This window comes from Loxodonta africana, chromosome 10 (assembly GCF_030014295.1).
Source record: "Loxodonta africana isolate mLoxAfr1 chromosome 10, mLoxAfr1.hap2, whole genome shotgun sequence".
In the NCBI taxonomy this organism is placed as follows: domain Eukaryota; kingdom Metazoa; phylum Chordata; class Mammalia; order Proboscidea; family Elephantidae; genus Loxodonta; species Loxodonta africana.
In genome coordinates this window covers 5056072-5084057 of record NC_087351.1, presented here as the reverse complement: position 1 = coordinate 5084057, position 27986 = coordinate 5056072, and the positions used below count along the sequence as shown (strand labels likewise).

Below are 27986 nucleotides of genomic sequence, written 5' to 3'. Positions count from 1 at the left end.
TGCATATGATGTGATTGAAAATACCACAGCTTGGGTCAGGCTCATCTTAGTCTTCAGGGTGACATCTTTGCTCTTCAACACTTTAAAGAGGTCCTTTGCAGCAGATTTGCCCAATGCAATGTGTCTTTTGATTTCTTGACTGCTGCTTCCATGGCTGTTGAGTGTGGATCCAAGTAAAATGAAATCCTTGACAACTTCAATCTTTTCTCTGTTTATCATGATGTTACTCATTGGTCCAGTTGTGAGGATTTTTGTTTTCTTTATGTTGAGGTGTAATCCATACTGAAGGCTGTGGTCTTTGATCTTCATTAGTAAGTGCTTCAGGTCCTCTTCACTTTCAGCAAGCAAGGTTGTGTCATCTGCATAACGCAGGTTGTTAATGAGTCTTCCTCCAATCCTAATGCCCGGTTCTTCATATAGTCCAGCTTCTCGGATTATTTCTTCAGCATACAGATTAAATAGGTACGGTGAAAGAATACAACACTGACGCACACATTTCCTGACTTTAAACCAATCAGTATCCTCTTGTTCTAACTGAACAACTGCCTCTTGATCTATGTAAAGCTTCCTCATGAGCACAATTAAGTGTTCTGGAATTCCCATTCTACTCGGTATTATCCATAATTTGTTATGATCCACACAGTCGAATGCCTTTGCATAGGCAATAAAACACAGGTAAACATCCTTCTGGTATTCTCTGCTTTCAGCCAGGATCCATCTGACATCAGCAATGATATCCCTGGTTCCACGTTCTCTTCTGAAACCGGCCTGAATTTCTGGCAGTTCCCTGTCGATGTACTGCTGCAGCCGCTTTTGAATGATCTTCAGCAGAATTTTGCTTGCACGTGATATTAATGATATTGTTCTATAATTTCCACATTTGGTTGGATCACCTTTCTTGGGAATAGGCATAAACATGGATCTCTTCCAGCCAGTTGGCCAGGAAGATGTCCTCCATATTTCTTGGCATAGATGAGTGAGCACCTCCAGCACTGCATCTGTTTGTTGAAACATCTCAATTGATATTCCATCAATTCCTGGAGCCTTGTTTTTCACCAATGCCTTCAGAGCAGCTTGGACTTCTTCCTTCAGTACCATTGGTTCCTGATCATATGCCACCTCTTGAAATGGTTGAATATCGACTAATTCTTTTTGGTATAATGACTCTGTGTATTCCTTCCATCTTCTTTTGATGCTTCCTGCATCGTTTAATATTTTCCCCATGGAATCCTTTACTACTGCAACTCGAGGCTTGAATTTTTTCTTTAGTTCTTTCAGCTTGAGAAACACTGAGCATGTTCTTCCCTTTTGGTTTTCCATCTCCAGCTCTTTGCACATGTCATTATAATACTTTACTTTGTCTTTTTGAGAGGCCCTTTGAAATCTTCTGTTCAGTTCTTTTATTTCATCAATTCTTCCTTTTGCTTTAGCTGCTTGACGCTGAAGAGCAAGTTTCAGAGTCTCCTCTGACATCCATCTTGGTCTAGATACAGTAATAATAATAGTAAATGTTGATTGAGCCAAAAATTGTGATATCGCTCTACTGAGAGATGAGGGGGCAAGAAGGGTATGTAGGGCAGTGGGCTAGGCAATGTAATGTACTTACGGGGGTGTTGTAAAATAGCTATATCATTGTGTTCCATAGAAGAAAGTCAACGGATAATGCCTAAAATTGAAAAATCAAAACCAAATTACTACGTAAGTTTTTTTTTTTTTTTTTTAAGACATATGGAGTAAATAAGAAATGTTGAAAAGACTTGAGAATTTATGTTTTTGGAGAGAAGGATTGAGGAGAGTGGGGAGGGGGTTAGGACCATAGGGTTTTGGTTAAATACCTAGAATGTGACAAAACTGTTACTGTTTGGTTAAATACCTAGAATGTGGCAAACTATGTATACTTCTCTACACCTCCCAGATTCACTAGTGGTTAAAGTGGGGGCCTTGGGACAAAATGTTTACCAGTGGAATGTGGGTAAAGTGGTATGTGCCACTTCTCGAGTTGACCCCTAAAACTTCTTGTCATTCATACTTTCTTTCTTGTCTGATAAGCTGTAGACCCCAAGTCCTAGGAGATAGCAAAACCCTAAAAAAAACCCTGGGTCCTCGAGTCTAACATTTGGAGGATAGCCATCTGACTAGGAACATTCATAGTGGATTTTGTACGAGAAATAAATGTTTATTATAAATGTTTATTACATTACATTATGAAATTTTGGGTTTTGTGGTACAACAGTAAATGCACTGTGGTAGTTTAAAAAAAATAAATGGCCACAAACTCTTTTACAATCTTTTGAGAAGTGGAATCTATGTCCCTTTCAATTGAATCCAGACAGGCTTTGTGACTCATTTGCAACCAAAAGAATGCAAGGAGAAAGGGTTGGGTAACTTTTTGGGGCTAGGACAGAAAAGGACATGCAGTTTCAGCCTCGTTCATTGCAGCACTCACCTTTGGAGCCCTGAGCCTAAACTAACTGCCATGCTGCCATGCTGTGAGGAAGCCCAGGCCACGTGGAGGGGCCTTAGGCAGGAGCTCTGCTAGCAGTCCTAGTCTGCGCAGCTGAGTTCTTGGAGAAAAGTTATCCCGCCGTGCCCTTCCTCAATTATTGGCCACACAATTCGTGGAAGTGGTTGTTTTAAGCCCTGATATTTTAGAGTAATTTACTACATAACAATAGTAACCGAATGCTCATCCTAATTAAAAAATGGTTGCTTTTTAATCTGTGTACTTGAACTACTTTGATAAAATTTGAAATTAAGCCAAAAAAGAAAATGGGGTTGTGAATTATTTATTCCTGACTTGGAGATATTGCTATTGCTACTTCCTTCACTCAGGAAGTTCACCTCTCTCCCGAAATCAGAGGCTTTTAACCCACAATAAGAAATACATTTTACAAACGTAGCCTAACGTATATACTATATGTACATATTATATATATATATACATCTGTTGCTGTCAAGCCGATTCCAACTCATAAGGACCCTACAGGACAGAGTAGAACTGCCCCACAGGGTTTCCAAGGAGCGGCTAGTAGATTTGAACTGCTGACTTTTTGGTTAGCAGCCTGTGTTGTATATATACACATCTATTTTTTTTTTTTTTATACACAAGTGGTTCAGTGCTACCGCTGCTAACCAAAAGGTCAGCAGTTTGAATCCCCCAGGTGCTCCTTGGAAACCCTATGGGGCAGTTTTACTCTGTCCTATAGGGTCGTTATGAGTCGGAATCAACTTGACGGCAATGGGTCTTTTATATATATTCCATCAAACAATATTTAACTTTACAAAGTGCCATGCACTGATATTTCCATTCTATACTACTTCATTTGCAAACATCGTAGTTTTGACTAAATAGATCTTGCTTACAAATGGGTCAAGACTTCCCCCGATAGGTCCCACACAGTTGAAAAACACTGGCCTAAATCATAATCATTCAGGCCTTACCCAAGTCCAGCCCTCTGACCACACTATTCTGAGCTCTTTGAAATTTCTAGAATTTGGTAGTCATACTGTATTTTCCGTACGTACCAGCTGCCATCGTCTATTTCGACTCATGGTAACCCCACATGTTACAGAACTGTGAACTATAGAGTTTTCAAGGCTCTGACCTCTTAGAAGCAGATCCCCAAGCCTTTCCTACAGGGTGCCTCTTCCTGGGTTCCAACCTTCGACCTTTTAGTTAGTAATTGAGCACTTAATGGTTTTCACCGCCCAGAGTCCCCTGTTTTTTGTATTAGCCATGCTTACGTTGATATTGTAAGCTTCTCTAGAGCAAGGTTCTGCTTCATCTCCCACTTAAGTATTCAAGTCATACATTGCTCTATATGTGGCCATTGTGTTTCTAATTCTTGCAATCCTTAACGAGTGTGGCAGGGAGAAAAGGCTTACTGAGCTATGTAGCCATGGCTCTGAGCCGGAATCGCCCGGACGGCACCGGGTAACCTAAGTCCAGGTACGCTTAGTTTCCACCTGGAAAAGCTCAGACAGTCGTCCCGACACTGTACGTGTGGTTAATTTTTACTCAAACCAAATCCTGAAGATATAAACAATTTTTCTGGCAGCTTTCGTTACTATAAAGTGCATGAAATATTTAATCTTGATACAGCCACAGAGGCAGTAACAGCCCTAAGATCTACGACTAACACGTGTTGGGGGTTGCCGGAACGGAAGCGCTCTGCGGCGTCAGCCTTATTGGTTTGTTTTCGCAGCTCACCCTACACCTGACTGTGCTCCCAAACGTGCCCCCGACGTATGTGGTCCGGGCCGGTCTAGGACGAGAGCTCAGCGGAAGGCGGCGGGGGGTGAGGCCGGCCCCGAAGGGCCACAGCGCCCGCGACGCGGAGAGCTGACGAAGGCCTTCCCGGCTCGGCCCGCCCGGCTCTCGTCCCCTCCGGTACCTCCGCAGCGGGGCCTGCGCCACCCGGCCTTAGCAACGGCCCCAACAACGGCTCGGCTCCTCCCCCGGTGTCTCCGGGAAAGCGCTCCGCCCGGTCCGTTCCCTCTCTGGGCCCGGCGCGCGCCTGGGGTCCTGGCGGAGGGACGGCGCGTGGAGCTGCGAGGACGCGCGTGCTGTGCAGGTCTGAGTCTCACTCCGTGCCCGCGCGCGTCTCCGCGGCTCTGGGGACCGGTGGGCCTGGCCGGAGCGGTGCGGCCGCGGCCGGACGGGCCTCTCAGGCCCTCGCCAAGGCCGTTCCGCGTGCCTGGAGCGGGCGCTTTGGGAAAGAAGCTTCCGAATACTTCCTCCTCCCCCAGGAGCTGCCCTAGGTGCTCTCCGCCCCAGGGAAGGCTGCCTGGCGACGTCGGTCCCCTGGGACGCTCGCTGAATTTTTAGCAGGGAGTGACGTGCAGCTAGCTGAGGGGTGACCACGGAAGGAGAAGCTCAGTACGAACAGAGGAATAGGGGTGGAGTTCTGTGTGTTTAAAATACTAAGATTGCGGGTAGAGAATGAGGGCGCCTGGCTCCTGTACCTAAACTCTTTCTTGGGAATGTGGGACAAGTAAGGAAGTATATTAACACTTTCAGAGCCAATTCCAGGCAATTGGGTGATAAAGTCACAATCGCCACGTTTGACTGCTGAACCCGGTGGTGTAGTGGTTAAGACCTACGGCTGCTAAGGAAAGGTCGGCAGTTCGAATGCACCAGCTGTTCCTTGGAAGCTCTATGGGACAGTCCTACTCTGTCCTGTAGGGTCGCTATGAGTCGGAATCGACTGGACAGCAACGGCCTTGGTTTTTTGGTTTTGGACTGAACTCCAGGGTACCATAAAGAACTAAAGCCGAAAGTCTACCCACCACGTGGTGGGTGGTGTGGGAGGGGCCCCTAGTCCTGTAGGAAAAAGTCCCGTATGGTACCTTGGGTCTAAAAAAGAAGTGTATAACCTGTGCATATTACGGGAGCGGATTCTTAAAAATACCCCAGGGGAAATAAATTGAAGTGAGTTTTATCTAGTATTGAATCGGCCTATGCTACAAGATAGAGGAGTCTGAGGGAATGTCCCACTGGGACTTGGGGTTGAGTCAAACTGCTTGTGCTGGGAGCCTTTTCCGTTACTGTTCTGCCCTGAAGTGCCAGGCTGCCTTCTGTGACTGACTTCTGCAAGATGGCCGATAAGAGTAGTTTGTCAGGTCCTTCAGTAGGAAGATGTGGATTGGGTACTGATGCTGCTGGACACTTTCTCATCTTACCAGTTCCAAAAATACATATTTTAAAATAACATTTTATTAGGCAAAGTTTACACAGCAAACTAGGTTCTCATTTAACAATTTCTATACAAATTGTTCTGAGCCATTGGTTACAGTCTTTACAGTGTGTCAGCATTCTCATCATTGTTTGTTCTGTTTCCATTGATCTAGCTTCCCTTCCCCGCCTTGCCTTCTCACCTTTGACTGTTTTGTCTCATAGAGTTAATTTTTTAAGAGAGCACATTACTCATGGGTGATATTGTTTTATAAGCCAATCTGTTATTTGGCTGAAAGGTGACCTCCAGAAATAGCTGCAGTTCCAAGTTGAAAGGATACCTTAGGGCAATACTCTTGGGGGTTCCACTACTATTGTTGGTGCAGTAGGTCTGGCCTTAGTTAGGGATTTGAATTTTGTTGTATATTTTCTCCCATTCTATCTAGGGCCCTCTATTGTGTCTCCGGTCAGTAGTGGTAGCCAGGCACCAACTAGTTCTTCTGGTCTCAGTTTAGAAGAGGCCATGTTTGGGGTGGGCTGTTAGTCCTGTGGACCAGTTTCTTCTTTGAACCTTTGATTTCCTTCATTCTCTTTTGCACCATACAAGTAGAAACCAATAGTTGTATCTTAGATGACTGTTTGCAAGCTTTTAATACCCCAGATACAGCTCACCAAACTAGGGTGTAGAACGTTATGAACTCTCTTAAGCCAATTGAGTAAGCTGTCCCCTGCAACTATGGTGCTAAGTGTTTTAACCCAGTAAAACAATCCTGCGAGTTGTTTGGTTATGTCAAGGAAGCTTCGTTATGTGCCACCTGTATGCTTTGTTATATACATGGATATATATGCAGCACGCACAAATGTGTATGTGCATATTCCTGTGCCTGCACGTGCGTTTACTCACGTACACCTTGTATACACATAATATGCATCCCTATCTACTTACATAACCACACATATATTTTTGGTGTTCGTTACCGTTGTTGCAAAATTGTGTATATCATACCATTTGTTACCCAAAAATATTTTTGTGGTGAGAACGCATTTCAATTACTATTTTGTGGCTATCTTAAGTGTTTTGTGCTATATAGTAATGAAAACTAGTAGAAAAAGCATTTCTATCTTAATTTTGTTTGTGTAAAAATTACACATGCATGTCTTGGGACAAGCTTTTGTACTTTTCCAGTTTGAAATTAAGCATAATGTGTAGATAGGTCGCTAACCATTTTTCCATACCCCTACCCCACAGAAAACCCAAACTGAAGAAGTGTGTGATTGAGTTACCTGCTGAATTCCTCTTGTTGCACAAGGCACACGGATAGGTGATAGTGAGAAAGTTGTGCTCCTGCAGAATTGCTGTCTGCTAGGAGGGACAGCTTCATTAAAAGTAATTACAAATTAAACTGTGCCTGTGGAGTCGACTCGACGGCACTGGGGTTGGGTCAGACGTGTACTACCACTTCTAAGTGTGCAAAGGATGAAGAGGTGGAAGAGATCACCGTAGCCCGCACATGAAATGATAAGGAGCTGAATTAGACTCCTGACTTCGAGACAGAAAATAGAGGATTATGTGCAAGATAGAAATGATGTAACTTGGTAAATGGTTTTGGGGGAAAGAGGGCAGAAGGAGAAGTAAAAAATTTAGTTTTCAGCCTGAGTGGTAGAATGATGGTAACACGTTGGCTTTTGTGGCACCCCCAGGATCTGTATTCTTCAGCCCTTTTACTCCTGGGTTTTTTGGCGGCACATGTGAATAAATAGCTGCTGGAATACCCAGAGAAAAGGAATCAGGTTGGATTAGTCCAGTCCAATTTCTTTTTTAGGGTGAGTCCGATGATTTGGATTGCTCAGAAGTGTTGAGGCCTATAAATGTTTCTCTCTAAGGACCTCGGGTAGCACCAGAACAAACCCAAACCAAAAGGATGTAGGTGAAGCTTCTTTAGCTTTTTATTTATTTATTTTTTTAATTTTAGTCAGTAGTTCTTTACCAGAATCTGTAGATGGGCTCTAGGGGATCTGCGAACCCCCCGAAATTGTGTGTAAAATATTGTGTCTGTTTATTAAGGTCCAGGGCTCTTGTCCAATTCTTAAAGAATCTGAGACCCAGAAAAAGTTGCAGCTTAGTATCTTGCGTTCTTGTAGTTGTTGAAGGAATAGTCACAAAGATAGAAACGATCTTCTGGGCAGACATGTGAGTAATAGTTTCTATTTGTGAGAATTGGGCCATCTTTCTCAAGTATCACTTTCTCTGTGCCTAATCGGTACTCACCGAAAATTTTTACTGTATTTTGGTTTTCCCCTTGGGTAAATTTGGCAAGTACATATTACTTTTCCTTCATTGACCAGCGTACTTTACTTTATATTGTTATTTGGATCCAAGTTCACAGGACCTCTAATCTTAAAAAAGCTCCTGATGAGTAGTTAAGACCAAAAAAACCCATTGCCATTGAGTGGATCCCGACTCACAGTGATCATATAGGACAGAGTAGAACTGCCTCATAAGGTTTCCAAGGCTGTGTTCTTTATGGAAGAACACTACTTCCATTTTTTTCTCACTGAGTCTCTGGTGGGTTCAAACTGCTGTCCTGTCGTTTAGCAGCCAAACGCTTAACCACTGCACCACCATGGCTCCTCATTAATTTCTTCATAACAAACTATTATATTGTATTTTATGTTCTACTGGACTTAGTGTTCACTTTCTGTTTGGGAGACCACAGAAAGCTTTGTGTTGCTGTCCCACAGCTTCTGTCAGTGTTCTGTATGCAGAGCGCCTGGAGCAGCTTCGTAGTTAAGCACCACAATGCCTTGGGGGTTTGTAATTTAGAGAGTCATTCTACAGCTGTGGAATGCATATCAAATCAAAGGGCCCCAGTCTCTTTTGCTCCCTTGAAAGATAGCTTACTTATAGAGTATACAAATAACAATTTGGGCAGCCATCATCCCTTTTGAAGAAAATACTAAGTGGGAAAGTTATTTTATCTTGGATACTCAAGGATCTAAATGGTGTATTTTTAAAAAAGTAGTATGAATCCTTAGAGTGAATGAACATTGATGTTATTTTGTAAGATTTTAAAAATTTCTAATCAGACTTTGTTTTCCTGGGCATATATATTGTAATGTCTAGTTAGTGTTGTGTGCGTGCGTTTTAAGTTGGAGAAGAATTTATCTTTTATAATATATTCAACTAAATTTTACCTGAAACCTTGTATTTTCATTAGAGTTCACATTGAGATTTGAGGTCATGTAATATCAATTCATAGTTGGAGTCTATGGTTGAATATGTTTCTGGCTGACACTATCATTAAATCATTACGTTTATAATATAAAATAAAGTAGCTATTTTTAGAGCAAAAAGGGTTGTTGAAAAATGTTCTGTCAGTACCTAACCTTTATATTTGAAATAAGTTTTTGAAGTTTCCACTTTTTATTTTTATGATGGGAATGCCTCAAAAAGATAACTACAATTTCTTGTGTTTGAATTTATTGCTTCCTAATTTTATTTTTTAAAATAAAAATAAGTTTTATTTTTTAAAGCATGCCAATGTAGTGGTTTTAAAAATTTGTTAGTATTTATTATTAAGTACTAAAAACTTCACACAATTGTGCTCTAATATTTTGAGTAATATTCTTTATGGGGTAGTGAGTAAAATGTTGCCTGTTTCATTTTGCTCTCCTCCTCTTTTTTAACAGTGAAAATAGATCTTAAACTTAAGTTTGAATGAAAAATGTCTTTCAGTCCACCTGTATTTCTCAAAGAAAGTGAAGAAAATAATTCAAAATTTGTGGAAATACAGCAGGCACAAACTACTTCCACAGTTTCAGAAGATCCCCTTCAAAACTTATGCTTAGCATCTCAAGAAGTTCTTCAAAAAGCTCAGCAAAGTGGGAGGTCAAAGTGTCTCAGATGTGGTGGTTCAAGAATGTTCTACTGCTATACATGTTATGTCCCAGTTGAAAATGTACCTGTGGAACAGATTCCACTTGTAAAGGTTGGTAAGAAATTTAATTGTTTGAAAGCAGGAAAATAGATTTTAAAAGATGTCTCATATATGTCTGTGCCAATATAATTAAGATGCTTGATATCATGAAAATGAATTGTATTAATGGAAAATTTAAAACATGTGGTCAAAACTTTTGGGTCTGAGGTGAATAGTATTGTTTTTCACGAGATCGATAACTTTTCTTTTTCTATATAGAAAATATTAACATAATTTATTTACAGCATAGAAAAAATGTGGTATAAATTTGCATATTCTAAGAGACAAGTTTATAAATTACGGGAAGAAGCTTTAAAAACTACCTTAGGTCCTTGGACTACTCCTTGAAAAGGCACTATTCTGACTGACCTTTACCTAGGCTTTTGTGATTCGGTCCCAGGTTATATGTGGAGTTAGAGGAAATGGTGGTGACCCAAACTAAACTAAACTGAAATTAAAATGACTGAGACCAGCTCACTGGGCTGTTATCATTGTAGTGATTTTAAGCCAGATTTAAAAATTGATTAGAATTGTTTGCTTACTTTTATACTTTTTGGTGCTTACCATGACTACTTTTGTGTTCATCATAGGTTCAAGGACTATCCTGTCTACCTAATCAAATAAGAATTTATTACATACACATTAACATGTCTAGCACTGATCAGGACTTTGGGAGTAAATCAAATAACATGTAAAATTTGACAGCTGCCTGTAAGGACTTTAAAGAGAGTAAACTCAATACGCGTGGACTCATTAGAACTTGCTAGTAAGAAAATAAGTAGTCATTACATTTAAAAATATTTAAAGTGGTGATTTTAAAGTTCACTTTAATTTGAAGTAAGAAATGTACTTTAACAGTCATATTTTGTAACTTGAATTTCAGTTTAGCCTCCCTGTCATTTTGGCAAGTCTGTGATGTTTCAGGTGTCTAAAATAACACTCTCAGAATGGCCAGTGTAATGGACAGTTCACTGACCAAAAACAAGGAAGCATGGGATCTAATGTAAACTTTATCGTTTCTTCAGAAACACTGAGAACTTGGTGATAATAATCCCTTTTAAGTTTCCCATTGTCTTAGAGGAATGTTACATTCCAAGGTATAGTTTTTAAAGTACACACAGAATTATTCTAGCTACTGTCTCTATCATAGCTATGTAAAGAATGTATTCCATTACAAGCTTTATCTTAAGATGTATTCTGTTCAAAAGGATTGCAGATCAGAATAATAAAAGTCAATAATATATTGACAGGGTTGATATTCTCAGAGAAATTTAATAATAGAAGATTATTTTCTAAATCAGTGGTCTAATACTTAATAGAAATGACTCAAAACACCCTGCCAAATCTTGATCAACTCTAATGGCCAACCATTATACTGGACTTAGCAGAGTTTTTTAAAGTGTTTCTTTTAATGAGCACATAATAAAATTTTGTATGTTAATATATATTAATAGTAATAAAACTCTATAACATATTCTTTCTAATGTGTCTTATTTTTACTATAACAAGTAGTTCAACATTTGCTTTTAAACAGACTGCCTGGGAAGGGAGGATGACTGCACTCTGAGTAAGTCTCCCCAAACTTTTAATTTTAGTCTAGGGAGTATTCATAAATATTTATATTTTAATGCAGGATGTGACTTTTCTTAAAGCCTTGGGAGATGCATAAGTAAAGCTTAAAAAGTCTTCTTGGGCTTTCTTTTAAAAAGTAAGACAAAAATAAGAAGGTAAAGAAAGTTTCATCTTTACTAGTGTCCTAGAATTTCAAAGGCTCTCTTTGCTCTTTTTGGAAAGTTGATAATCACATGGGAAGAAGCTTAGGCTTCCTACTAATGGCATTTTGTTAAATTTGGGCAGAAAAGTTTGTGGTAAATCTCCTAAAGATACGTAGCTGTTAGAGAACAGGTTGATGTTCTTTTTATGTCTGAAAACATGACACTGGCATCTGGTCAACACTATTGGTGTTATCCTGCAGCCTGACATTATTTGAGAAGTATTTTCCTTTAAATGTGAACTAGAATGTAAACCTAGGATTCCACGATTTGATCTGTGCCTCTGCTTTTGTTTCGTGGTATCGGAAGTCTCAGACTTACTCTGGGATAACTAAAGATAACCAGACTGGGTCCCAGGCATATTTCATGAGCACGGATTTTGCATAATGGTCTTATACTTGTAGATTTTAGTCCGAAAACATTCTCCTCTTATTTTGTAATTTTAACAGTAGGGTAGGTGCATGACTTCTAAAATACATTAAAGCGTTCAGTCCCATGTCCTTGATATAAATGGTACCCTTCATGGTAGCCAGCCTACCTGAAATGTCGGTCATCTGCTTTTGGAGCTTTTGGCCCTACTTATCAGCCATATAAAAAAGTCATTAATTTTTAGTAACGGAATACTTTGTCATGATCGGCTTTCTTCCTGTTTCCTTTTTTCTCCCTTGTCTGGGCTGAGGTCATGCTGACCTGGTTCTGAGACCCTGGCGAGAGGGAATGTAGTGTCTGCACAGCGAGGGCCATGAGGAAAGTCTGGTGCAGAGTTCAGCCAGAAGTAGACTCATATAAAATCACTGGTGTACTACCTGCTTAAATGGTAAATTTCCTATCACCACAAGTTGTTTTGATGATTTGAAGTAATTGGCCCTAACTTTATGTGATCGGATCAGTAGGCCTAAGCCTTTTGTTAAAAACAGGGAGATTGGGGGCCATGCTGGAAACCTTAACTGAAAACTATTTGGCATACATGTTTGTGGAGTCGGTCCTTCTGGGGTATATTATTTATACCATCCTCTCCCCATGTAACAATTTAAAATAGATAAAATATATAAATTGGGATCATTTAGTAGCATGTAGCAGTTCTTTCAAAAATATTCTGGAACTAATGATGTGTGCAGCAACGTGCATGACTCAGAATAATCACGCTGAGTGAAGGGAGCCAGAGGAGAAGAGCACGCACTATATGATTCCATTTATATAAGATACTAGAAAATGCAAATTAATTTATCATGGCAGCAGATCAATGATTGCCTGAGGACTGGGGGGGCAGTTGTTGATGGAGAAAGGGGAAGGAGGGAGGTACAAAAAAACTTGGAAGAGCTGGATTTGTTCATTGTCTGGATCAGGTGATGGGTTCAAGGGTGTAGTATATGTCAAAACTTACTAGAATGAACACCTTAAATATATGCAGTATATTGTATCAATTTTATCTTTTTAATAAAGCTGTTAAAATAGTTTTCTACCCTAATGTAAATACATGGAATCCTGCCTGTTTAGTACGGGATGTGGAGTTGGAAATGGGAGAGTGCTTATTGTAACAGAAGTCATCTGAAATCTGAAGCGAAGAACCCATATCAGGGAGGGTGTCTTATGTGTATGATGGGGGAGATATGACTCGGTTTTCATTTTCATAATCACGACAGTGCAGGACTTAAACAGGCATTAACCCAAACAAACCGAGGGGAATAATAGAATAAAATAACTCCAGAAATGCACAAGAGTTTTATTTGCACAGAGGCAGAGCGTGATCCGTAACAAATAGTGAAACTTTAAGGAAAAGACTTAGAGAAGATGATTTTGAAGCGAGTTGTTTTTAATACAAAGATTGCACCTCCTAGACCTATTCTGTTCTTCCAGTTTTTAAAAAACATAACTTGCCTTTCATTTGCGCTGTGACAGGCTGTTGCCGAGAACCACGATGTTCACAATAAGGGGGCATGTCTTTGGCATTACTGGATGTAGAAGGAACAGAATTTTAGATGTGAAACCTTTGCCCAACATTTTCTTTTAAAATAGCATGAAGTCAATAATCCTATAGTTATTCTCGGCATAGATACTGAAATGTGAGGAATTGAACTTAATACCAGTGTAGTCTAAATGAAAGTGGCATTGGAGCTTAAAGGGCAGATTGTATGTTAAATAAGTTGAAAATAGTTTTGGATATTTCATGATTATTAATATTGAGGAAGAAGTTTACTATTTAATCTTTAAAGACCTTTTCTGTTAACATGAAAATCAGAAATTTTGTACCTGCTTTGTTGACTTGTCCTTTTTTTTTTTTTTGTAATTTTAGCTTCCGTTGAAGATCGACATCATTAAACATCCAAAGGAGACAGATGGGAAAAGTACTGCTGTACATGCCAAACTCTTAGCACCTGAATTTGTAGATATTTACACATATCCTTGTATTCCAGAATATGAAGAAAAAGACCATGAAGTAAGCAGTTAATTTTTTCACAACTCTTCACATTGAATCTCAAAATGTATTGTAAATTCTCTTGCCTTTCTGAACTTGTATGAACATAATATTTACTGAACGACCCAGTGCTACCTTTATGTAACATTCAACAGTATCCAGTTCACTTCACTGATGCCTTCAAGGGTCAAATGCCCTGGACTGTTGGGCTTTTTATAGTTTTAACGCCTTATTTCTTTTGGCTTTTACTGTTTGCCAATATAACTATGCCTGCTTTTCCTCTCTCCCTTCTCCATTCTCCTGCCTGTCTAATTTGATGCAAACTGGGAAACCAGATTACAAATTTGTTGGAATTTCTCCAAGAAGAAAAGAAAAAAAGAAAGACTGAGAAAGAAATTTAGGAATTCTCCCTGAATTAAGAGATTTAGTACATGGCCTTTGCAATGTTTCTTTTGGCTGCTCAGAGGCCTCCCTTGCTCGTTTCTCGTTCAGGTCTTTTGAGGATCATTTGTTGGTGTGATTAATTTAAAAACAGACTTAAAAATTAGTGCATCATTTGTTCCAGAAATAATCGGATAAGTTTTACCTTTCCTATCTATCTGTCTGTCTATATACAAACACACACATATGTGTGTATATATATGTATTTTGTTGTTGTTGTTAATTTATATGGAAAGTTCTGTTTCTAAATAACATCTGAGCATTTTGGATCTAGGAATATTTTTCTATTTCCTTCTTTGGTCAGCTAGGTGCCATTTATGTTGTTTAAATGGAACACAGTGCTAGGTTCTATGATGAGATGTGATATGTTTGTAAATCAAAAAAATGAAGAAGTCTTAGACTTTGCTAACTGGGTATAGGAGGAAACATAGTAGTGCATTGTGAATGTTTGAAAACATTTTATAACTGAAATTATAAATACAAGGTTTTTTGTTTTTAATTTTATTATGATTTTGATTTTAAAAGGTTTATATTTTTCATAATAAAAATGATACATGCTTATTAAGGAAACTATGGAAAATAGAAAAGTATGGGGAGAAAATTAGCCATGATTCCACCAACATCTGCTTATTTAACAAATATTTGTTGAGTGCCTGCTTTGAGCCAGGAACTGTCTGAATAGAGGAGGCACTAGCAGTATAAGAGTAAAAACATGCTGAAAGAAGGGAGGTACCATAACTTATTTGACTTTTCCTTGAATGCTAGATTTTTTAGTTTGAATTTTTCACTGTAGTAAATAATACTTTAGCAGATATTCTTGGGCATTGTGAGTGTGTGTGTATTTCGGAGTATTTTATTAATGTACATTCCCAAAAGTGAAATTGTTGAGCCAAAGTATATGAACCTTTTAATTAATTACCAAACTGCTTTCATGAAAAGTTATACTACTCAAACCTGCCATCATTAATGGTTGTAAAAGCCTATTATATTATGTCCTCACCAAACCAAAAAACCCACTGCCATAGAGTTGATTCCGACTCCTAGCGACCTGTAGGACAGAGTAGAACTGCCCCATAGGGTTCCCAAGGAGCACCTGGTGGGTTTGAACTGCCAGCCTTTTGGTTAGCAGCTGTAGCACTTAACAAGTACATCACCAGGGTTTCCATCTCCTCGCCAGTACTGACTATATCCTTTGTCTTATCTTTGCATATTATACAGGTAGCATTTAACCGTTGCTTGTCAGGTATTATATAGTTTAGTTTTTCATTCAAGGTATGATTAACTTAGCTTGTATAAATCAGTGAGTAACTTATTTATGATAATAAATTACTGGAAGAGCCAGAAACGTTACCACATGTATTAAACAAGCACACACAGTAGAACTGAATGCTTGTGTCTCAGATATTCAACATTAACCATTAACCGTGAACCCGTTGCTGTCGAGTTGATTCTGAGTCATAGCAACCCTATAGAGTTTCCAAGGAGCACCCGGTGGATTCGAACTGCCAACCCTTTGGTTAGCAGCCATAGCATTTAGCTGCTACGCCACCAGGGTTTCCATGTTCAGCATCCTTTTTTCTAGTAAAGTTTTAAGTTAGACAGGATTTACTTATTTTAAAGATCATTACAGCAAACTGCTAACCTAAGTTTCTTTGCTTTAGGTTGCACTTGTTTTTCCTGGACCTAAGTCTGTCTCAATAAAAGATATTTCTTCTCATCTGCAAAAACGAATTCGGAATAATGGTAGCGGCAAAAACGATGACCCTGACAAACCATCTGTTAAACGCAAGAAAGCTGAAGGACAGGATGTCTGTGATTTCAGTGAGAGCAAGTGGAAAGGCACGACACTAAAAAGGATTATCTTTATAGATAGTACCTGGAACCAAACAAACAAAATATTCACTGATGAGCGACTTCAAGGTAAGAAAAAAAATATATATATATTTTGGCTCCTTTTCTCCTCCATCTTTTATTTTGAAAAACTTCAAACCTACGGATAAGTATTACATTAAATAACCATCTACCCTCCCCTAGATTAATTGTTAACATTTTGCCACATTTGCTCTATTTTTCTTTTTCGATTATGTGTGTGTGTGTGCACTTCCACATATTTTTGGTTGAACTATTTAATAGCAAGTTGCAGGTTTTACGACACTTCACCCTTAAATACTTAAGTATACATCAGCTAAGAATAAGAACATTCTTCTGCATAATAATACACTACTATTATCACTCCTAAGAAAATTGGCAATAATTCCATAATGTCATCTAATACACAGTCCATATTCAAATTTCCCTAACTGTCCCCAAAATATCTCTTGTGGCTTTCTTCCCCCTGGTGCAGCATTTAAGGTCCTCATGTTGCATTTGGTTATTAGGACTCTTTAGTCTCTTTTAATATAGAACAGTCCCCTGTTTTTGTTTTTCATGGCTTAGACTTATTTTTTTGGAAGAAAATGAGCCAATTTTATGAGTGTTTCATGATAATTAGGTTTGGTTTAAATATTTTTGGCAAGAATATTTGTATGTAAGGCTAAATCCAGGTTTATCCATAACACTTCCATTTTATACCTTTTTTTGTTTTTAGAATTAATAGCATGTTCTTTAACTCTCAGAAATGAATCTGTTTAACTGATAAATTATATGGCATTCCATTCCTCGATGAAGTTGTATGCTTGCTGAGTCAAATCAGGAGGCATGTAATACAGGTTCTTCACTTGCTTCAAGTGGTGACTGTCAGATCTTCCATCATGAAGGTTTATTTTCCTCTTTGTAATTAGCAGGTAATCTGCAGGGCGATGCTTTCAGACTGTGAAATGTTTCCCAACAGCCTTTCACCTAGTGGTGTCAGTAGCTGTTGATGACCCTTGCCTAAGTCAGTATTTACACTGAGCATTGTGAAATGGTGATTTTCTGAGTTTATTATTTCTTCTACATTTGTTAGCTGGCATCCTTACGTACAGAAGAGCTTTTCCTTTGTACTCTCCTTCTTTTCCCTCACTCTGCCCACTTTTTTGAGTCTGATTTGTGTTTCTAGTCCCAAGCTAAAATGAACAAAGGTAGACTTAACTGGCTTTACTTACGTAGTTTGTGCTTCTGAGATCTCTGCCCATGTTGTGAAGTTTCTTTGGCATTCTGATTGTCTCTGCGTGTGCTTAGGTATTTGTGTGAGTGAGTAATAGAGGTGGGGTGGGGGGTAGGGGAGGCTGTATTTGTGTATGCCTGATGTGCTGCAGGAAACCCTGGTGGCTAGCAGTTCAGTGCTACGGCTGCTAACCAAGAGGTCAGCAGTTCAGATCTGCCAGGTGCTCCTTGGAAGCTCTATGGGGCAGTTCTCCTCTGTCCTATAGGGTCGCTATGAGTCGGAATCGACTTGACGGCAGGGGGTTTGGTTTGGTTTGGGTTAATGTGCTGCAGAACCTGAGGCCGGAAAGAGATTTGTTGCTGATGTTGAACAGAGAGGGAGCCCTGAGGCCCTGCTCTTTGAAAGAGGGAGCATTGCCTTCCACGTTCACTTGGGTAGTTAGAGCAGCAAGTTACTCCTTGGTTCGCAGGTTTTTCTGAGCTGTTTTTCTTTATAATTACCTTATACGGTAATTGAAAGGACCAAATGAAATAGCTGAAGTATAAACCCTTGAAAAAACTATAAAAGGAATTTTCGAGGTGTGATTCAAAATCTGTTTTCAGATGGTCCACATTAGTGTTTTAGCTCTGCATAAAATCATATTTGTGCAAAAAATTTCTGTTACTCCTTCCAAAATCACGTAGAAAGTATCTGTTATATATTTCAATCCTGTGCCAGATCAAAGTTTCCAAAAGTTTTTTTTTTTTTTTTTAATCCCTTTAAAATAATGAAACGAACAGTTTCTAGAGGCAGACTTCTCTGCGTGTCCTGTTTCACCGGCCCCTTCTGACTCCTCATTGCGCCACGAGGAGTCACTGGGGCTCTGAGTGTGTTTATAGCTTCTGATATATGAAAGGCTGAGATGCCAGCTCCTACGCGAGCCAAGTAGCTTTCACAGGAAACAACCCATGTTTGTTATAAATCATTGCCTTTAGGCTTTAAGACGTTTTATCGTTTTATGGGATTAAGCTGAACAAACTAACTCGAAACCTCAGCTTAAGCCCTCAAATGTCATGTACTGGAATTCATACGTTTCCATTATTTCATTATGCGTGCTAAGGCTAAGAACCCCCTTACCAATGTGAAACTGTGCTGTTTTGCCAAACTTTACAGAGAAATAGCTCTGTTTTACCACTGTCAAAAGGCAACACATTGATTATATATAAATAAAACCCTTGAAGGTGGAGTGCCTAATTTGATCATAAAATGTAAACCTTAACTTGCAAGTGAAGAGTTCAGATAACATTCTTAATTGACCAAAGGAGGCCTTGGGAGGATGTGGAGGGAAGGATGGTTTCTTATGTTGGAGCAGGTGTCTAAATTAGTAAAAATGGCATTATACTCTAATTTATTATATAAATTAGCCATCTCTTTTCCTTTATTTTGACTGTATTGTTAAAACTTTTAAAGTGATAGCTTTGTTCACATCATAAGCATTGCCTAAACTGCACACCGTGTCAATGAGTGCTGTGTTATATACGGTAAAACTGCAAAAGCCAGAACCTGTGTAAGAAGGAAAACTGAAATATTTTCCACTAAAACGGCTGATAGAAAGGTGATAAGACTGCACCCTGCCAGAGAGTGGAAAACTTGTGACACCTGGAAAAACAAGGCAGTCCCATTGAGTTCCGGCTCTCACAGATTTCACTATACTGCACAAAAACAACCTGAGGGTAGGTTAGAATTTTCATTCTTGTAGTTTAAATACTATCTGTCCTCCATTCTCCCTGTCCTCCCCTCCTGGGGTTCCTGTCGGACATTTAGTCCTCCGTCTCTCTTAATACCTTAATGTCTTTTATTCCCTGTTACTCTTCGCTGCATTTCTGAGGTAGATCAAAAGATTTTAGTAATTTTTTGGGTAAAGTGAGGTGTGATAATAGGAAATCACTAGACTCAAAATTCCAAATCTGAATCAGTGGGCTGATTTTGATGCTATCTTCTTGCTTTTACTTCTCACTTTAAAATAGAATATGCTAAAAATAGAGTATGACAGCATACATGGTGTGATTCCGAGGACTTGTCTAAGGGCCTAAAATCATTCTGGGTTTATAGGCTGACACCTGAGTTACGGGGGCTGACAGTACTGTTCTGTGGTTTCATGAACCATTTCCTCTTTAAATTCACAAAAACGGCATTCTTGCTGATGGCGACTTGCGGCTCTGGAGCGTAGACGTGACAGAAGCTAAAGAAACAACTCTGGGCGCTCTGTTCACGAGGCTATAGCCTAAAACTGCTAATCCGGAAATAAATTTTGCTTGTATCAAGGACTATTGGGCTGCCTGTCTCTCTGAGTTTTAGAACGATGATATGTCAAATGTAAGTTTATCAAAGAAAGGAGTTTTTCTCCTTCTGAAAATTGGTGCATTTAATCCCGTCACAGGCTAAAATTTAAAAGACACTGGTGGAGAGAAAGAGATGAATATCTTAAATGTTAACTGCTTTTAACCCCTTGCTACAAGAGCCGAGACTTAAAGGTAATTGTCATGTTTTAAGATTTCATTGTATGTCTTATACTGCTTCTGTATATAACTTAATGCATTTAAGAAACCATCCTGTTTGGAATTGGGATTGAAGGAATTTATCTGTGCTCTTAAAAAAAAAAAAACTAAGATAATTGAAAGAAATCTTTTATTATTGTTCCACACCCTGTGGTTAAGAAGAAATATTCATACCTTTCTTATTTTTTTGGCAGGATTGTTACAAGTTGAGTTGAAATCAAGAAAAACTTGCTTTTGGCGCCATCAAAAAGGAAAGCCAGATACCTTCCTTTCCACAATTGAAGCCATTTACTATTTTCTAGTAGACTACCATACTGATATATTGAAAGAGAAATACATAGGACAGTATGACAATCTTTTATTTTTCTATTCTTTTATGTACCAGTTGGTAAAGAATGTCAGGTGCTCTGGAGACAAGGAAACAAGAAAACTTACCCATTAGTTTTTCAAAAGATACATATGTCATTTTATTTTGCTAAAATTAATAAACTTGTAACTGTGCTTTGCTTACTCTTAGAAATAATCACCTATAATGTTTGCAAGAAAGCAAGACACCTTGAAAAAAATTCTGGTTTCATTCATTTTACCTCATATTTTTAAAAAAGAAGTTCTGTCTAAGGAAATTTTTCAGATAGCATTGACTGAAAAACTCATTCCAGAATTTATGTACTCAAGGTTGGCATATTTACTTTCATCCCTATGTTTTAATATAATGTGCTGTATTAATGTGCTGTGCTGGAAACCCTGGTGGCACAGTGGTTGAGTGCTGCAGCTGCTAACCAAAAGGTTGGCAGTTCGAATCTACCAGGTTCTCCTTGGGAACTCTGTGGGACAGTTCTACTCTGTCCTACAGGGTTGCTATGAGTCGGAATCAACTCAACTGCAGTGGGTTTTTATATCTAAGTAATTATTTTCATTTGTTTAGAGATCTACCTGTGTTTCATCTATATTCACACCATTTTTGGAAGTAGATGTGGTTAGAATCTCCTTGCTGAAAAAAAGATGTGATAAGTGATTTTTTTGAGTTAGTGGCAAATACAGGCATAACTGGGCTTACAGCTCCAGCCTCTAGGACTATTTCCATAAGTCCACACTGTCTGTTTGCGACAGACACATGCTGCTTATTACACCTGTCTGGCATCTTTTTTGGGAGGGAGGGGGGAATTGCTAGCAATCATGCGGTCCTACAGTAGGGATGGACATAAGACCCAGTTTAATATGCTAAATTTGCCCTTCCCCTAAACACAGTAATTGATCCAGGGATGAGTACCTGACTCAGTAGCACCAGGGTCCTTGTTGATAACTGATATGAATGCTCTAGAAGATATAGGGTTCTTTTTCCAAAGGTGGGATGGTGTGGAGGTTAAAAGCACAGACCAGACTAAACTGCCTAGATCTCAATTCCAGCTTTTCCTTTTCCACTTTATCAGCTAAGTGACAGTTTCATCATGTATAAAGACAAGGTAATGCGATAGCTACTACCCTGATAGAATTATTATGAGGGTTAACTGAGTTAATACATCTAAAGGGCTTTTGACAGTGCTTGGCATAGAGTGAATGCTATATACGTGTTTGCTCTTTTTACTTTCTTATTTGGAGTTGTGAACTAAGAATGTCAGAAGCATAGAGCTGCTGCTGGTAGTTATCTGTGTTGCCAGGTGGCAATTGCCTACCTTAGAATGGAGCCAGAAAGGAAAGCAAAGTGGAGTGATAAAAAAGGATAGACCTGAGGACATCATTCAGTCACCTACATCTAGCTACGTGTGAATGGAGCCTGCTATGTTGTATAGCTCCTGTTTGCCCCTCTGGGTACACCTTCCACTCTTCCATTCAGCTCTCTTCTCTCTACTCGGGGAGGTAGGCTCCCTTGCCTTCTGGCTTCTGGTTGGAAGCAACAAATGGGCAGCACGAGCAGGAGATTGGAGGTTGAGGGGAACAATGAAATCATGGTATTTATTTTCCTGGCTTCTTTCCTGCCAAGTCACCATGGCTGGCTGTGTCCCTCTATTGAAGGCCACCCTGTCAGGCATCCCTTTCCAAGCAGTTATGCCTATCCAAGCAGTTATCCCAATTACTGCTCCAAGTACTGGCCGCTGCTCCTTCCCTTTACCCCTTTTTACTTAGGGCAGTAATGATTCCCAGCTGCTGTTAGCCCCTGGGCACTGCATTCTTCCTTGTTGGTTTCTCTGATCACTGCCCACACCTTGGTAAATGGTTTACTACACTTTTCTCAAATGTCCTGATTTGCAGTTGCCTTCTGTTTTTGGGTCCCTGACTGATAAACCTACCCACTTTGATGCTAGAAATGACAGTACATTTTTCAAAATGTATTCACTGGCACACATAACGTGTCTTGAGAAAATGAGCTTTTGGTGAAATTAGTTTGTTGGACATTTTATTCCTCCCTTGGACTTTCAAAAGACACAGCAGAATAAAGGTTCTGAAAAGCCATGAAATAAGAATTTTGAACTTTGAGCTAGTATTTATTAAACTTACTTAAATATATAACACACTTATTAACATTCTGTGGAAATAGTGTCCCACAGCACACATTTTGGAATATTTTAATTTAGAGCAGTCCTCTGACTATATAGATGTGGCAGCTGAGGCCTAAGAGGCTAAATAACTTGTTGATAGGTGACACAACTAGTTAGTGGCAGAACCTGGTCTAGAACCTGGGACTTCTGATTATACTATGCTATTCATAAAAAGGAATGTGGATTATATAAGGTTTGAACATTATTAGCCCCCATAGTCTTCGCCAAATGAACTGGCTTGCCTGTTTAGCAATTATTTTGTAAGAACGGAATTAAATTGGATTTCTTCATGTTTAGAACTTGGCCCTAGGAACAGAGAAAGGTCTGGATTGATTTAAACAGGGCCAAAGTTGGATTTCTTTGGGCTAAATTTGGACTTCCCTGAGCCAAATTCTGTTGCCATTTAACTGGCTCTACTAACCAACTGAACATAACAGTTAAAAGAGAAAATAATAATAAAAGAGGTAGACAGAATAATCTTATCACTCATTTGCTCCGTCTCATAGCTGGCATAAGAAAGATGACCCACATAGTTCATAAAAGCCTAATTTACAACTGAGGCAAGATAAAATCTCAAGTTCTTCCCAAAAGAAGATAATAATACCTGTTAGAACAATGAGTTGGCTGTACTTGTCTTGTTTTTCTTTGGTATAATAGATTGCAAAAATGGCCTTATTTTTTCCCCTCCCTGTATTCATGGTCCTTTTTCATGTGCTCCTTTGAAGTACCCTCTCTGATTCTGAGCCAAATTCATTTCTACAGATCTAGTGTATTTCCAGTTACTCTTGTGCTTCTCCTGTTGCCAAAGTAGCAGGCATACATGGGTTAGTCTGCTGGAGGATGAGACATGCATAGAGCTAACCAGGTTGTTCTGGTCACCATAGCCAATCTCCAGGTTTGTAAATAATCTCAACCAAGATTTTTTTTTTTTTTAAGATCAGTAGAGCCACCTAGCTGGCACCTACCTGATTCCAGATGTGTGAGCAATGGATGCTTACTGTTATGCCACTGAAGGTTTAGAGCTGTTTGTTGTACAGCATTATTGTGGCAATAGGTATCTCAACTTTGGATACAGGAGCACCTTCTCAGATTCTCAGCTTCACTGTTTTCCTGGGCCCTTGGCCACTTGCTTTGACTTAGCTACTACCCTACATAGGGGTAGATGACCAACAGGCTTGCATGATTCCCCTGCTTGAGACCAACCAGCCATGTGCTCAGAATCTGTGGCCCATCCCAACACATCTGGACTGTAGGAAGCACCAGCCACAGGACTTCTCCATCAACTGCCAAAAGGGCTAGGTTGTACAATCTAGAAGAGCAGTAGTGTTAACTACCTGTCTGGCACACTTACGTCACAATGGACTAGAAGAAGCTATCGGATGAATTCCTCCCCCTCCTTGTAGGGGATTGTTAGAGGCAGTTTTTCATTCAGCCTGTCCAAAGATGTACCATGTGGCTAAGCAAAGGTACTTGCCAAGTGATTGGCAGTGACTCTTCATGGCTTTTCATGAAATAGCAGCATGTTCTGTGTAGTAATTTATCAATTTGCATTTGCTTGCTATCATTGCTAGCCTCACCTCCCCTCTTCCTCACTCTCAGTGACCTGAATTGCACCTTCTAATAAAGTAGGAGGATTTAATTTTTGCCTCAGATTCTCTTTTCTAGGGAAGCCAGGTGTTTTAGTCTGGGTTTGGTTCAGGAAAGCAGACTCACTATAAGCGTTACATGAATAAAGAGGTTTAATAAAGGAATTAGAGTGCACACAAGTACGGCAGTTCCTAGGGGAGATGTTCAGAGTACCCATGACTCAGCTGGTAGAGACGTACGTGTCTTGAGCGTATCAAGGTTTTCATTCCCTCAATATTTCTAGGAGCCCTCTGGTTCAACTGAAAGATGCCTGTTCTGAAGTCTTAAAAAAGAGTTAACACCCGAAGTGGCAAAACAAGGTGGTGGCATAAGCAGCTGCACACTCCTATCAACAAAACTAAAGGAAAAAAAAAAAAAAGCCAAGCAAATATTGGTGCTATCAACGGTCTCAGAACTCTGGAAACCAGTCAAAGTGAATACTGAATCAATAAAAAGACATAATAGTAGGAAAGCATTGGCTCTCCAACCATCTGAGCTCTACTCCCTGAACTGGCTCAGCACAGACATCTTAGGGTGATTTCAGTGGCCAGTGCTCCCAGGCAGGGAGCCTAGAGTTGAAGTGGAGACAGCACTCCCAGGTGGGGGGCCTGGTGTTGAAATGGCCACAGGTGACACTCCCGGGCAGGGGCCTGGTGTTGGAGCGGCGACAGTCAGCACTCTAGAGAGTGGATGACTACAGCCTTCGTTAATTTAAAAAAAAAAAAGAAGAAGAGCAAATCTTGGGGAAGGGGAAGAATCTGATTTCTAGAATTACCACATTGTAATAGCAAATGGCTCAGTTTCAACAACAACAAAATCCCAAAGCATGCAAAGAAACAGAAAAGGATGACTCACGCAAAAGAACAAAATGATGGGGCAGAAACCATCTCAGAGGAAGGACAGATAATGGCCTTAGTAGATAAAGACTTTAAAACAACATATTGGATATGCTTAAAAAGCTAAAGGAAAACATGGACAAAGAACTAAAGGGAATCGGGAAAATGATACAGGAGCAAAATAAACATTTCAACAAAATTTTAAACACTAGAGCTGAAAAATGCAGTAATGGAAGTAATAAATTCACTGTAGGGGCTCCATCCACAACACGTTAGCTGGCAGAAGAATCAGCAAGCTTGAAAATAGGACAATTGTGGGTATGAAGTCCAAGGAGCAAAAAGAAAAAAAGAATGAAGGAAAGTAAACAGAGCTTAAGGTACTGAGCAGCACCATCAAGTGGGCCGATATACTCACTATGGGAGTCCTAGATGGAGAAGAAAGGGGCTCGAAAAATATTTAAAGAAATAATGGCAGAAAACTTCCAAATCTGAGGGAAGACACAAACCTACACATCCAAGAAACTGAACAAACTCCAGGTGGGATAAACACAAAAGAGATTCACACCAATACACATAATAATCAAACCAAAGATAAAGAGAATTTTGAAAGTAGCAAAAGATAAGCAAATCATCACATATAAGGGGTCCTCAATAAAATTAAATGCTGACTTCTTAGAAACTAAGAGACCAGAAAGCAGTGGGATGACATAGTTAAAGTGCTGAAAGAAAACTGTCAACCATGAATTCTATATCTAGCAAAATTATCCTTAAAAAATGAGGGCTTAATCTTATTTTTTAATTAAGGCATTCCTAGATAAACAAAAGCTAAGGGAGTGTGTTACCATGAGATCTGCCTTTCAAGAAATTCTAAAGGAACTCCTTTGGGTTGAAAAGAAAGGACACTAGATAGTAACTCAAAGTCTAATGAAGAAGAAGAAGATGTAATGCCCATCGTAACCACAAAGACAATATCTGAAAAATATACACAAAAAGAAACAAGAAAAGAACAAAAATGGCTCATTAGGAAAAAATCAATACAAAACTATGCAGTATTGGAGGAAATGAGAAACAAAGGTATATGGGACACACAGAAAACAAATAGCAGAAAAGTAGAAGTGTGTCATCCCTTAGCAGTAATCATTTTAATATAAATGGATTAAACTCTCCAAAAGGCAGAATGGATAAGAAAACATGATCCAACTACATGCTGTCTACAAGACACCAACTTTAGAAATAAAGACATTAGTAGGCTGAAGGTAAAAGAATGGAAAAAAATTTTTCCATGTGAATAGTAGTCAAAAAAAAAGCCAGAAAACAAAACAAAACCTGTTGCCGTCTAGTCGATTCCATGGATTTGAACTGCCAACCTTTTGGCTAGCAGCTGCAGGTGTGGCTATATTAATATCAGACAAAATACATTTTTAAGTCAAAATCTGTTACTAGAGAAAAAAGAGATAATGATGAAATGATCAAGAAGATATAATAACTATGAATGTGTATGCACCTAACAAAAAAGTCCCAAAATACATAAAGCAAACATTGACAAAATTGAAGAAAAAGTAGTTCTCCAATAATAGAGACTTCAACACAGTAGTTTTAATAATGGATTGAACATCTAGACAGAAGATTAATGAGGAAATGGGGAACTTTAATAACACTGTAAACCATCTAGACCTACCACATATATAGAACACTCCACCGAACAACGTCAGAATAATCATTTTTCTCCATTGCACAGACATCATTGTCCAAAATAGACCACATATTAGGTCGCAACACAAGTCTCAATAAATTTTAAAAGATTGCAGTCTTATAAACTATCTTCTCAAGGAACAGTGGAATGAAACAAAATCAATTGCTTGAGGAAAACTGGGAATTTCACAAAAACGTGGAAATTAAACAACACACTATTCAACAACCAGTGAGTCAAACAGGAAATCACAAGGGAAATAAGACAATGCTTAGAAATGAATGAAAGTGAAAGCACAGCATATTAAAACTTAATGGAATACAGTAAAAGCAGTGATCAGGGGGAAATTTATAGTAATAAACACCTACAGTAAAAAAGGAGAAACTGCAAATCAGTCACCGAAAGATATCTTGAGGAACTAGAAAAGGAAGACCAAATTAAGCCTAAAGCTACCAGAAGAAGAAATAATAAAGATTAGAGCAGAGATAAATAAAATAAAGAATAGAAAAAGAATAGAATCAACAAACTGAGAAATTGGTTCTTTGAAAAGATCAATAAAAATCAACAAACCTTTTGTTAAATTGGCAAAAAAAAAAAAAAAAAAAAGAAGATGCAAATAATTAAAACCAGAAATGAAAAAGGGGTATTACTACCGACCCTATAGAAATAAGAAGGATTGCTCCCTAGGAGCCAGAATTGACATGACAAGAATGGATTTGGCTTGGTTTGGTTTTTATAAGAAGTTACTATGGACAAACTGTACACCAACAAATTAGCCAGCCCAGATGAAATGGATAAATTCCTAAAAACAGACACACTACCTAAATTGACTCAAGAAAACCTCGACAAATATAAGACAAGTGAAGAGATTGAATTAGAAATAATAGTAAAAAATCTTCCAACAAAGAAAAGTCTAGGACCAGATGGCTTTACTGGTGAATTCTAGCAGACGTTTAAGGAAGAATTAATGCCAATTCTGTCCAAATTCTTCCAAAAAATAAAGAGGAAGGAGCAGTTCCTAACTCATTCTATGAAGCCAGTGTTACCCTGATACCAAAGTCAAATAAAGACACCACAAGGAAAGAAAACTACAGTATTCCTTATGAATACAGATACAAATATCTTCAACAAACTACTAGCAAACCAAATCCAACAGCACATTAAAAGGATTATACAGCATAAACAGGTGGGGTTTATCCTAGGAATGCAAGGGTAGTTCAACATAAGAAAATCAACGCACCACTTTAATAGGATGAAGGAAAAGATCTGCATGTTGATCTCAATTGAAACAGAAAAGGCATTTGATAAAATTCAACTTTCCTGATAAAAATACTCAGCAAACTAGGAATAGAAGGGAAATTTCTTAACATGATGAAGGGCATTTTTGAAAAACCT

At 38.9% G+C, this 27986-nt stretch overlaps 2 protein-coding genes across 4 annotated transcripts in view; one reads left to right on the top strand and one right to left on the bottom strand.

Annotated features, from left to right (window-relative positions):
- The window catches only part of FAM227B (family with sequence similarity 227 member B), a 343918-nt gene extending 339559 nt beyond the window's left edge, over positions 1-4359 (bottom strand). The window contains exon 1 of the mRNA XM_023539060.2: positions 1607-4359. The gene's annotated coding sequence lies outside the window, so the exon portion shown is untranslated. The remainder of the gene's footprint in view (positions 1-1606) is intronic.
- DTWD1 (DTW domain containing 1) lies at positions 4353-27200 on the top strand. Of its 3 annotated transcripts, none has more exons than XM_023539058.2 (5): positions 4353-4574; positions 9411-9663; positions 13717-13860; positions 15942-16200; positions 20097-27200. In XM_023539058.2, exons 2-5 carry the CDS (start codon positions 9595-9597, stop codon positions 20342-20344), a joined length of 720 nt encoding a protein of 239 aa, XP_023394826.1. In that variant the 5' UTR covers positions 4353-4574; positions 9411-9594; the 3' UTR covers positions 20345-27200. The 3 variants fall into 3 exon arrangements, with proteins under 3 accessions (XP_023394826.1, XP_003420165.1, XP_023394827.1); XM_003420117.4 differs by having other exon boundaries at positions 4483-4574; positions 9365-9663; XM_023539059.2 differs by lacking the exons at positions 4353-4574; positions 20097-27200 and adding an exon at positions 19785-19878 and having other exon boundaries at positions 4666-9663.
- Positions 27201-27986: the final 786 nt, after the last annotated feature.